General features: G+C 36.2%; 1 protein-coding gene across 1 annotated transcript; it reads right to left on the reverse strand.

Annotated features, from left to right (window-relative positions):
- Positions 1–1,012: 1,012 nt before the first annotated feature.
- LOC128022646 (plasticin-like) lies at positions 1,013–10,924 on the reverse strand. Its single transcript, XM_052610394.1, has 9 exons — positions 10,299–10,924; positions 7,527–7,587; positions 7,083–7,178; positions 4,453–4,620; positions 4,233–4,358; positions 3,780–4,000; positions 3,638–3,687; positions 1,593–1,666; positions 1,013–1,396 (listed from the first exon to the last, which is right to left on the reverse strand). Exons 1-9 carry the CDS (start codon positions 10,790–10,792, stop codon positions 1,316–1,318), a joined length of 1,371 nt encoding a protein of 456 aa, XP_052466354.1. The 5' UTR covers positions 10,793–10,924; the 3' UTR covers positions 1,013–1,315.
- Positions 10,925–13,651: the final 2,727 nt, after the last annotated feature.

A 13,651-nucleotide genomic window follows, 5' to 3' on the forward strand; every position in this document is an offset into this window, starting at 1 on the left:
CACGTATTGGATGAAGCTTCATTACAGCTTCTATACTCAACCTTAATTGTTCCATATTTAACATACTGTACTGAAGTGTGGGATAATGCATGCACCAGTTATACAGAAAGGCTGTTCTAACTTCAGAAGAAAGCAATGAGAATTGTGACTCAAAGAGGTTTACGAGACCACACGAATAAACAGTTTTTAAAATTACAGACCTTGAAATTGTAATTTGATTTGGTCAAATTTAAAATAATACAAATTATGTGGAGAGTGAAAAATAATTTGGTGCCAATACATATTCTAAACAAATTTAAGTTAATCATAGACAGTAACAACAGAAGAAAAGGCAATTTTTTGTGTAACATATTCACGCACCTCACAAAAACAAAAAGGGTTTCTTGTAATTGGGATCAGTTTATGGAATTCTTTGGACATTGTTCAAAAATCACGTAACATGCATTGTTCAACTGAAAAAAAAAGAATTAAAAAAATTAACTTGGAAAATATGAAGGCAGTGAAGTATAAGAACCAGTGTTTGACAAATTTTAAATTGTCAGTTATTTAGATGTGAAGTAATATTGACATAGAAAAATAATAATAATAATAATAATAATAATAATAATAATAATAAAAACGGCGAGCCATCTGGTCAGTGCCAGATCAGATTATTGAAAAAAGGGGCAGGAAATTATAAGACTATGTCTTCTTCATGCTGTTATTCAGCATTAAATGTTTGCTGTGGATGTGATTCTTTTTTTGTTGTGTTTGTAATAACTTCATGGATGAATAAAAAAGAACTTGAACTTGAAATTGAAATGCCTACACTGCCGGGCATCTGAAGACCACAAGGAGTCTAAGGCAGGACATGCTCCTTCTGGATCTGGGAAAGATTCCGATTCCGAAGCTGCTGATTAAGTGAATGGGTCCAAACTAGTCTCTATGGCATTTACATTGACTTTCCAGCAACTGTCATGTCATGGACAATAAGCCAACTTCTGTTTACATACACTTTTATTTGAAGATAATATTGATGTGAACTTCTGAAATACTGTTTTTGATGTATGTAAGTGCGTTTGTTTGTTGGGCATCTTGTTCGTGACTTTATTTAAGCCTGCATTCATGATTTATTTGTTGAGGCTTTGTCATTTTATGCTCACATGTAGTAATAGCACCATATTATACACAATACTTAGTCAAATGTTTGCTGATTATTCACTATACTGCTACCATCATTGTAAACATCATGTGTGCTTACATTTTACTATTACAGTTCCTTTAAAACTACAACACACAATTAATAATTCATCAAGCATTAATTTATCTGCACACTCTAATCTTTTTCAGGAGCTCCTTGACCATGAGAATCTTTTTCTTCATCTCGGCTCTTTTCCTTGGTAGATTCTTTCACCACCTGAGCAATGAGCAAAAGAATCAATCAGATATATGCTACATATGTTACACATGTACAATTGAGAAAAACAAAGGCAAACAAGCTATAACTTTAAACAATGAGAATAATGAGTGATGGAGCGCTTTTGCACTGGTCAGTTGATTGTTAAAGGAGCTCAGATGTGTGTTTTAGTGAGACTGGAATCAAAATGTCTCACCTCTCCATCAAAAATCTCAACAGTCTTGATTAGGACTTTCTTTCCAGGTCCAGTATCAGAAAAATGACCATAATCTGTTTAAAGACATCACACATCAGATACTTTAAAAATGTTACACATGGACACATGTAAAAGGATATGAAATAAAATGAGTGGAGACATGGAAACGATTGTTTACCCCTTGTCTCTGTCCATTATTATTATCATGAGTAACTACAGTAGCAAACAAAATTTAACTCATTTTCTTGGAACAGATTCCATATCAGCTGATAGAAGGACATGTGACCTTTTACACAAAGGAATAGTTCACCCAACATACAGCTCCAGTGTTATTAATCATGTCTTCCAAAGTAAAACAACTTGGTTTTAGGTGAGAACTACTTTTGATTACATTTTCATCAAAAGTTTTGAATTAGCTCTTGTTTGTTCGATATCACATACATTGAAATATCATATAAATATAATTCCTGTAGCGAATCAATGCTTTTTTGTAAGAAAAATAACCATATTTAAAACGTAATAATCAATTTAATGTAGCTTGCGCTCACTGTTGTACACAGAAGCAGCTCCGGGTTGATGACGTATGGAGGTCGGCGTAGTGCATGCGCCACTCAGAAATAATGAATGCAGAAGCGTAGGGGAGAGATCAAATCAAAACAACGGTCACTAATTAGAAGTTCAAAATGAGGATTTGTAAAGAATGTCGGAGGATTTCGATATAAGCCAAGAGGAGACTTTTCCTTTGCTAAAAGTAAGAAACTTTGGTTCCTTTGATCCTGTAAACAAACGTCAGTTTTCACAAGACTCACAGGCACATTTGCAACACTGACTTCAAACGTCATCAGCCCAGAGCGGCGTCCTTCTTTTGGCTCGAGCAACATTAAAGTGATTATAACATTTTAAAGATGGTTATTTAACAGGAGGCCTTTGTTCACCCCCTGGAGACATCTGAGACACTTTTTTTTTATGGATGGGCACTTTTTATTTAAATTCTTATGGACTGATGCTCTGATGATTTTGGACTCAACCAGTGTTGGGCAAGTTACTCTGAAAATATAATAAAATTTCTGATTGCTGATTACTCCTTTTAAAAGTAATCACATTACTGTTCTGATTACTTTATTTCAAAAGTAATTAGTTACATTACTAGTTACATTACTTTTTTCTCTATGAAATTTATGAAATCCCATCATACACGCTCCCAATAAATAAATCTCTAAAAGACATTTCAGTTCATCACAATCTCACAAATTTTTATATGAACACAATTAATATATGCATAATTAATATTTCATAATGTCTACAATTCTTGTGTTATTATGAGAGGAAACAAGAGCATGCAAATCTCAGCACTGCATTGTTCAACGCTGCAAACACGTGTTATAGCCTGAATAGAAACTCTGCATACACTTGTGCCTGCTAATCGTTTATATTAGTTCATGTTGCTTTTGTGCAACAGATGAATAACAATTTATTTCTTTGACATATTTTATGTTTAGATATTTCTATTTTACTGGAGTCCCGTGAATCATTTTATTCTCCCGAATCCCGCACACACACGACTCTCTGCACTCATCTATCAAGTCTTGTCCCATGCGCTGCACTCTGTTGTGTCGGGTGTCACGGGATAATGTCTTTAATCCACTGGCACTTGACCTGACAGTGTGTGTGCTACATCCTTACTACAATCTCTAAATTATAAAACACTGCTTTCTGTCAGCAATGTGACGCGGCAGTAATGTATAGAGACCAAAGATTATTTTTAATACAACTCTGACTGGATTCATCTGAAAGAATAAAGTCATATACATCTAGGAGGACTTGAGGATGACTAATTTCTGGACTAATTTTCATTTTTGGGTGACCTAGACCTTTAATAAACATTAATTCAAAAGGGTTTGCTTGGCTCGTATATGTGTGTGATTTTACAACCCTCTTTTTAATTTTGAGTGAACTATTCCTTGAACACCTTCAACCATTCCATCCTTGCTTTAATGTTTCAAATATAATTATGTTTATTATGTTATATGTTATGGTAGACTCACCACTACTGTATCCACTCATTGAAGGCATTTTCATGATAGGAACCACGATTCTGAAAGGTGCAGTTTGAAGGTCATCAGTTGGACAAAACAAATACTTTACACACAGAAATGTGTTAAAGTGGCTCAATGGCATAACTCTCACCGGTTTTCCTCTCCCTCCAGGAGTTTCCTGTAGGTGGCAATCTCAATATCTAGGGCCATCTTAACGTTGAGCAGATCCTGGTATTCCCGCAGGTGGCGTGACATCTCCTCCTTCAGGTGCTGTATCTCGTCTTCCAGACGGGACACAGTATCTTGATAGTTTCTGGCCTCTGCAGCAAACTGCTCTTCCATTTCTCGCATCTGCCTCAGCAAAGCCTCATTCTATCATCACAAACATACAATATTATAAATAAGGGAATATCCTAAATGTATATTGTTTTACATGACAACAGCAATACAATAAATCTGATCAAGAACTTGCATCAACTAGACAGTTTATATCTCAATTAAAGCGTAAGTAGTGAAACACCTGAATCAATTTCTATTTTTTTATCCAAAGCTTTAGGCAACTTGAAAAGAAAGATGCATAAATTATTTTATTATATGTAAGTACAGTGCTCTTGAGAGAATCAATATCGCAGTTCTGGGCTTGAATTTGTCTCCTCAGGTCATTGGTCTCTTGCTTAGCCTGTCTCATGGCCTCAGCATTGCGCTTAGCTGAATCAGTCAGGTCAGCAAACTATCAGAGAAAACACAAAGATGATCAGTGCGTTTTAGAGTATTTTACCAGTGTATTATCAGTGACACCATGGCTCCTCGGGATGTCAACTCACCTTGGACTTGTACCACTCCTCAGATTCCTGCATGTTTTTGGTGGCGATACTCTCATACTGAGCTCTAATGTCTCGAAGAGCTGCTGTCAGATCAGGGCGGCTGGACGTCTCTATCTCCTCCATCTTCATCTGCTGACTCTGAACACTCACCTGTACATCCTGAATTTCCTGCACATTTAAAATACACAGATAATTTTTTATGCTTGCATGTATATGCCATGATATTTTATAAGAATAAGGGTTTCTCACAATAAAAATAATAAGTTTCAATGTATTCCTCTCAGGTCTTAAATGTCCACTCGCTGGACACTACTGACCCTGTAAATACACTTTAAACCTACAATAAGAGCCTATACTTTCAGTGAAAACTTTTTTACTTACATATTGTTAGTTTATGCTGATAATTACACAGAAAGGTATATTTGTCTTATAATTGTACTTAATCTTTTGATCTTTTGACGTATTTGAAATACATTTATTTCATATTAAGTATTCTACAAATACATAATAAAAATACAGAGAAATTGTACTTTTAATATACAAAATACTTAAAGTCTGCTAAATTGCAACATCAAATTTTGTACTTAATGCAATTTAATTTTGCAGACGTGGTGCCGAAGTCCAACTATAGACGTACTAAAGTATATTTGATTGTGTATGCTTAAGATACAATTTAAATATCTTGCATTTAAAGACAGAAATTATTCAAAAGATCTTATCAATAGTGACTAAAACACATTTTAGGCTTAATATTAAGAAATGTGCATTTGTGCAATTAGTATTCCAAATAAATGTTACCGGTAATTATAATTTTTATATCAATAAGTCTAATGCAACATTTCAGTAAATATGTTAATAGATATTAATTATACTTAGTAAAAAACCTGCATGGTCGGATTAAGGCTTGGATAATGGCTGTGAGTGTAGCATTTTTTTTTAAATGACTTGACTTTTTATTTTTTTATTTTTTTGTTGCACCTCCTCCTCGTTTAGTAGAGCAACTCTTTTTTTTTTTTTTTTACAGCAATTTTTGTATGACTGTACTTAGCATGAAATAAATGTATTTTAAATATAATACTTTTTTACTAGAAACAGTCCCCAACCCCTGCTCAAGCATACAGGTGCATCTCAATAAATTAGAATGTTGTGGAAAAGCTCAAATTGTGAAACTTGTGTATAAAATAAATTCAGTGCACACAGACTGAAGTAGTTTCACTATCTCAACAATTAGTATACTTCATAAGACCAATAAAAAAAATAATAATAATAATTTTAAGTCAATTGTTGGCCCTTTAGAAATTATGTTAATTTACTGTACATGTACTCAATACTTGGTAGGGGCTCTTTGTACTTTAATTACTGCCTCAGTTCAGCGTGGTATTGAGGTGATCAGTTTGTGGCACTGTTTTCCTCTTGACATTATCCCATATATTCTATCTGGGGTTCAGGTCTGGTGAGTTTGATATGGTCATTTAACCAACTTTTGGTGATTTTGGCAGTGTGGGCAGGTGCCAAATCCTGCTGGAAAATGAAATCAGCATCTTCAAAAAGCTGCTTAGCAGAAGGAAACATAAAGTGCTCAAAAATATCTTGGTAAACGGGTGCAGTGACTTTGGTTTACAAAAACACAATGGACCAACACCAGCAGATGACATTGCACCCCAAATCATCAGACTGTGGAAACTTAACATTGGACTTCAAGCAAGTTATGAGCTTCTCCACTCTTCCTCCAGACTCTAGGACCTTGGTTTCCAAATGAAATTCAAACTGGCTCTCATCTGAAAAGAGGACTTTGGACCACTGGTAACAGTCCAGTTCTTCTTCTCCTTAGCTCAGGTAAGACACCTCTAACGTTGTCTGTGGTTCAGCAAATTCCTTTTGGTGCTCTTGATGCCTTGACCCCAGTCTCAGTCCATTCCTTGTAAAATTTACATGAATCGATTTTGCTTGAAAATCCTCATAAGGCTGCGGTTCTCTTGGGTTGTGCATCTTTTTCTTTCACACTTTTTCCCTCCAGTCAACTTTCTGTTAACATGCTTGGATACAGCACTCTGTGAACAGCTTCTTTGGCAATGAATGTTTGTGTCTTACCCTCCTTGTGAAGAGTATCAATGATTGTCTTCTGGACAACTTTCAGATCAGCAGTCTTCCCCATGATTATGTAGCCTAGTGAACCAAACTGAGAAGCCATTTTGAAGTCCCAGGAAACCTTTGCTGGTGTTTTGAGTTGATTAGCTGATTGGCATGTCACCATTTGTTGAGATTGTGAATTGGTTGGTTTTTGTTTAATGTAAGCCAAAATCGTCCCAATTAAAAGAACCAAAGACTTAAACTACTTCGGTCTGTGTGCATTTAATTGGATTTAATACACGAGTTTCACAATTTGAGTTGAATTACTGAAATAAATTAACTTTTCCACAACATTCTAATATAGTGAGGTGCACTTGTAGATACTATCCCTATAAACATGCATGCAATTGTTTATCGTAACAATTCAGCTTTGATATAGCTTTGGGATAGAACAGAGTAAAAATGATTTCTGCACCATATTTTTTCAGCATAGACAGGAATTACAGTAGATTTTCACATTTACCAATTAATTATTTCTTAATTTAATATTTGTGTCTCACCTCATCATGCATCTTTTTGAGGAACTCAATCTCATCCATCAGAGACTCAATCTTTCTCTCCAGGTCCAAACGAGCAAGTGTAGCATTATCCACATCCTTTAAGTACAAACAGTCAGATTAATACTACTTTTATATCTGGTTTTATATATATATATATATATATATATATATATATATATATATATATATATATATATATATATATATATATATACACACACATATACACACACATATACACACACACACACACACGCACACACACACACACACACACACACATATATATATATATATATATATATATATATATATATATATATATATATATATATACATAACATTGTATTTTAGAGTGCTGCAGGGAGGATGTAATAAAGAAACTCATATACAGCATTCAGTGGAAATATACAGTATGTTTTAAAATTCTATCCATCTCATTACCTTACGAAAGAGGGTCAAATTATTCTCAGCTTCCTGTCTTTTCTGCATCTCCTCATTTAACCTGCACATAAATATACAAAAATAAAAGTCAACTTCAATAAAAATCAAGGTTGAATACCTTTAGCCAGAATAAGACAAAATGTAATTATACGTTAGTATGCTCTTAGAATCATGTAGGCTAATGCATCTTTTATTTAATACTGGGATGGATGAGAGAGGGTCCTTATGGACCCTATGTCTGAAGTGAAGGTTGTAATATTATCTTATCTGGCAGAAAGTCAGAGAAGTGATTAGCTTAAAAGCATCTGATATTACATTAGTGCCGGTTGGGTGTAATGTTCCTATTGCAAATTTAATAATCTATTACAGTATGCTTTATCGGTATTACAATACATTTCTCAAAGAAAAAAAGAAGAATCACAACAAGCATTAAATGTAAAACAGTTTTCACTACAAACCAGTGCAATATCAAGCAGCAAAAGCTGACTAGCAATCTGATCTTGCAATTCCAGATGAAACTGTGTTAAAGCATCTGCTTGTTTAAACCAAATCTGTAAATTTTGCTCCTCCCAAAATATTAAAACAACAAACATGAGAGGGTGTTCAAAGCTATATGACATGACAGCTGGATATGACAGAGCTAATAACTGAGTAACTGAGCAGCTGCCACAAATGAAACTGAATGTAAGTCGCACATGCTCAACACACAAGCATTCTCATTAAAGTAATTAAACGAACCTATATTTATATATTTCCAGTGCTGATGCTGCTCTCTCCTCCCAGACAGCAAGCAGTGTTGGCCTTCAAATCTTGGCCAACACTATGTTGCTGTCTGGGCTTTAGCGGTCAATGATCTTAAAATTAGCTTATGATGAATTAAAATGCAGTGCAAATCTTTCATTGACGTGAACTCCATTAAATTTACATATAGTGCTTGAATTTAAAATGGATCCGTTTTACAGAGACACATTTATGTGGCCAGGTGTAAATGGAACAGTAATTGTGTGTCGCTCAGAGAATCTGTTCTGTTGTGGCTGTTTGTTGGAGCAAAAACATGTCTAAAATGTAAGTCACTTAGATAACTTTATTGAAATTTTCTTATTTTTTTATATTTTTATTCAACTGCATACCAGTGTGAGTGTTGAACAACATATCACAGTCATGTCAATATTTGAGAAAAAATACAATTCTCACTACCTCAAAAGAGGGTGGCCACAAAATGATCATGATCAGGAAAATTTTTTTGAATCTATAGATTCATATATGGTTCACTGCAAAAAAAAAAAAAAAATCTGTGACATTTACAGTAAAATACCAGCAGCGGTGGTTGCCACAACTTCACCATTAAAACTATTGTAGCAGTATTTTAGGTTTTACAGACTTCACTTAAATTCACAATAAAAAACTGTATTTCATTAACTGATGTACTGTTAATAAACCACACTGTAAAGATATATTGTGATTTTAACAGTAAAAGACTGTAAAACTGCTATCTTAAAAAACTGTTAGAAGTTTCCATACAATATATGGTGAATAACTGTAATTACATTTACTGTTAAATTTTTTTTTTTTTTTTTTTTTTTTTTTTTTTTTGGAAGTGAAAAAGAAAAATGATAAGAAGTGCTCACCTGCAAATGTTATCTTAGGGAGCTTTTTCTACGTCATCTAACCCTTAAATTTCATTTTATCACAACCTAATGCATAGGTTACTTAGGTTAATATTTTTGTGCTGAATGAAATCAAATAAATAAGATCTATCTATGAATTTAAACTGATGTCCATTACCTATTAATTCATGTTTTAAGACAACGTCACTCTGTTTTAAACTGTTTTTTTTTTTTTCTTTTTTGAGGATTCCTCCCATTTCTAGTCAGAGAAAACGTCCCTGCTTGGAAATCCTTTTATTAGCATAACTGAGGCACAGCCCTATGTGCACAGTAGCATATGAAACAATGTCCTGATAAAGACTGAATACAGGCTGTGTGTGTGTGTTGAGCAGTAGTTGTATAAATGCCTCATCCATTAGACACAGTCGAACTGCATTATATATGATGGCGAGGATGATGAAGATGATGATGATGATGATGATGGGAGGGTCCCTGCTGCAGTTTCTTTGTCTCTCTTACTTTAATTTGCTGCCACGCCTATATAACATGAACATCATTATGTAGAGATGCTGTTATTTTTAAGGATATAATATTAATTTATTCAACCATAATTACCTCTGAAGTGGTATCTGCAAAATTTCCCCCACTAAATCAATCTTTTCTCTTGTCCTCTGTATCTAAATTAACATATTTTCTATAAACATAGGATTCAATCCTGAATAAATCGAAAATAATCTATATTCAGTTCAGTTCAATAACCATAATATATATGTATTACAATTCTGACAAATAAATAAAAGCTTAATCTTTCAGAATACAATATGTATTGTTATAACCTCATTTTGGCACATTTTGTATTACCGTCTTTCCTCAGCCGAACATAAAATAACATGTTTTGAAGAATGTTAAAAACTAAGGTTTGGAATGACATGAAGATAAATATGTAATGAACATATTTATATACTGAACACTAATATACTGGCCTGTGTCAAACATTTTAAAGGTCAGAAAACGTAAAAAAATAAATAAATAAATAGATAAATAAATAAACAAGCATATAATATCAAAATTAACAATATAATATAAAAATTATTAAAATATTTTCTTAAAGGACTTATTTGTAATTTGTAATCTATCCCGTACAAGCATACACCAGCACGCGCACCTTTGCTTGAGCAGAGCCACATCTTCGGCCAGGTTATCTCTCTCCACCTGCATCTGGTCTCGGTCTTTGCCCATCAGCTCCAGGTGTCTGCGCAGCTCTCTCATCTCCTGCTGGCACAGCTCGTGGATACGGCCTGATGGCCCTTGATGCTGGTCCTTATACTGATCCAGCTCCAGAGTCAGCTTCGAGTTCTGCTGCTCTAAATACCGCACCTTCTCTATGAAGCTGGCAAAGCGGTCATTGAGATGCTGTAGTTCTCTTTTCTCATTGCTGCGTGTGGCAAGGAACTCCTGATTGATGGCCCCTGCCGATGAGAAGTCCAATTTATCATAAGAGAGACGGGGGGCCGGAGCACTGGAGCGGCTCCTGAAGTCCACAGAGCGGGTGGGAATAGAGGAGGAGATGTAGCGGCCCCCTATGTGACTGGACACAGGGCTATAGACAGGCATCCCGAAAGTGCGATGGTGAGAGGTGCGAAATGTCGAGTGACTCATGGTTTTGCCTCTAATCGTTGTTTAAACCTTTTATTTAATGATTTACCTAGTGTTTCTTCCTCTTTGTCTGGTCTTTTTGTCTCTAGCAGTTTTGATCAAAGCTGAGTCACAACAGGATGTGAGACTGCGGCTTTTATGGATGATGCTGGTCAGTTTATCTGAGCTCCACCCAGCCCAGCCCAATCCCAATCCCAATCCCCAAAGCCCCTGATCTCACCATCTTTCACGTATCGATCATTCATCCTCACAGTCACTCCCTCTCAAGCCCACCCTGGGCACTTCTCTGACACTCTCCACTTGATATGTGAATTATTGCTACAAAACACTGATAAATCAACAGCTCTATGTTTAATTTATAATGTTAACGGGACTGAAAGAATTGTCATTTTTAAACTCTGGAAGTTAAATGAAATGCAAAAGAGCAAAAATGAATCTCCTAAATATCTAATGATCCCAGAACTTACCGTAACATCTACATCAAGACTTTCCATTGGGCTAGAAGTATAGGACAGAAAAAAAATAAAGATAGAGAAAGATCTAACTGGTCAAAAATGTCTAAGAAAGAAAGACCTTTCTGGTTGAAATGCTGCTCTGAAATGCTTGCCTTTTTTTTTACTCCCTAATATTGGTATCGGCACTCAAAAAACCCATATCAGTTGGGCTCTACTAATTGTTTACATATTACTATATTTCATGATTTCAAATGCAGTTTAGAGGTTTCATTTTCATTAGCTGGCTAGGTTAATAAAATTGTTTTAAATGAACCCTGTATATCACTTAAGAAACAAAGCCTTTCTACTGTATGCAAACATATCCTAAACAGACATCTTTGACCACTGCACTTGTGTCTCGCATTTTCTGCCATGTCTGGTTAAAAGATATTAACTTTCTTAAAATATGTGCCTCGAGACATGCTCTGTCAGTGGTTTTCAGTCCTGGTTCTGGGTCCATCTCTAGGGTTTACAGAGAATGGTCCAGTGTGCGGCAGCTGTGTGAACAAAAATGCCAAAGGTCAAAGGAGAATGGGCAGACTTGTTAGAGATGATAGAAAGGCAACAGTAACTCAAACAACCACTCGTTACAACCAAGGTATAAGGAATACCTCTGAACACACAATGCATTGAACCCTGAAGCAGATGGCCCGCGGCAGCAGAAGACCACACCAGGTACCGCTCCTGTCATCTAAGAACAGGAAACAGAGGCTACAACTCGCGCAGGTTCACCGAAATTGGGCAATATAAGATTGAGAAAACGTTGCCTGGTCTGATGAGTCTCAATTTCTGCTGCAACATTAAGATGGTAGAGTCAGAATTTGGCATAAATAACATGAAAGCAAGGATCCATCATGCCTCATCTCAACGGTTCAGGCTGGTGGTGGTGATGGTGTAATGTTGTGGGGGTAATTTTCTTGGCACAATTTTGAGCCCTTTAGTACCAAATGAACATTGTTTAAACACCACAAATTACCTGAGTATTGTTGCTGACCATCTCCATCCCTTTATGACTACAGTGTACCCACCTTCTGATGGCTACTTCCAGCAGGATAATGTACCATGTCACAAAGCACAAATAATCTCAGACTTGACAATGAGTTTACTTTACTCAAATGGCCTCCACAGTCACCAGATCTCAATCCAATGGAACAACTTTGGGATCTGCTCCACAGCTTTTCCACAACCTAATTTCTATAAGACGCTGCTGTAATGAACATGACTCCGCAGTCTCCTCCCTGATGGCAGCAGACTGAAGAAGCTGTGTGACAGGTGGGTGGGATCACCTGCGATGCAGAGGGCTTTGCTGGTGAGACGGGTACCATAAATGTCCTGGAGGGAGGGGAGAGAGACACCAATGATCTTCTCAGCCGCTCTCACTATGCGTTGCAGAGCCTTTCGGCAGGACGCGTTGCAGGCCCCATACCACACAGTGATGCAGCTCGTCAGGATGCTCTTGATGGTGCCTCTGTAGAAGGTGTACATGATGGGGGGTGGGGCTCTGGCTCTTCTCAGTTTCTGGAGGAAGTAGGAACGCTGTGACGCTATGATTTCTTGGCCAGTGCTGCTGTGTTGTCGGTCCAGGAGAGGTCCTCTGTGATGTGCACACCCAGGAACTTGGTGCTGCTCACTCTCTCCACAGTCGCACCGTTGATGGTCAGAGGAACGTGCTGAGTGTGTGCTCTCCTGAAGTCAACAACATATCCTACTTCTTCTCCACGTTCAGAATGAGATTGTTGTCAACTCACTCCTATAATGATACCCACCACAGTCGTGTCACCCGCAAACTTAAAGAGGTTGGAGCTGTGTGACGGTGTGCAGTCGTGGGTCAGCAGAGTGAAGAGGAGGGGGTTCAGCACACATCCTTGGGGGGCCCCAGTGTTCAGTGTGATGGATGTGTTGTTGCCGAACCATACTGCCAGAGGTCTTCCGTAGCGCCTTAGTCTCTCTTTTGACCAAATAAAAATAAAAATAAATACTTTTTATATTTGTCATTCAGATGACCAAGAATATCCACATTTTAGAGGGTGACCATGTCAATTAAGAAAAAAATATTTCTATCTATCTATATATATACACACAGAGAGAGGCGCACACACACACAACCAGTTAAAAGTATAGGATCAGTAAGACTTGTAATGTTTTTTAAAGAAGTCTCTTATGCTCATCAAGGCTGCATTTATTTGATCAAAAATACGGAAAAAATAGCAGTTATCTTGCAAAATGTTATTATAGATAAAATTATGTTTTTATTTTATTTTAATATCCTTTAAAATATAATTTATTTCTGTGATGCAAAGCTGAATTTCCATTAGCCACTACTCCAGTAAAGTGTCACATGATCCTCACTAAATCATTCTAATAAGCT

This window comes from Carassius gibelio, chromosome A11 (assembly GCF_023724105.1).
Source record: "Carassius gibelio isolate Cgi1373 ecotype wild population from Czech Republic chromosome A11, carGib1.2-hapl.c, whole genome shotgun sequence".
NCBI classification, from domain to species: domain Eukaryota; kingdom Metazoa; phylum Chordata; class Actinopteri; order Cypriniformes; family Cyprinidae; genus Carassius; species Carassius gibelio.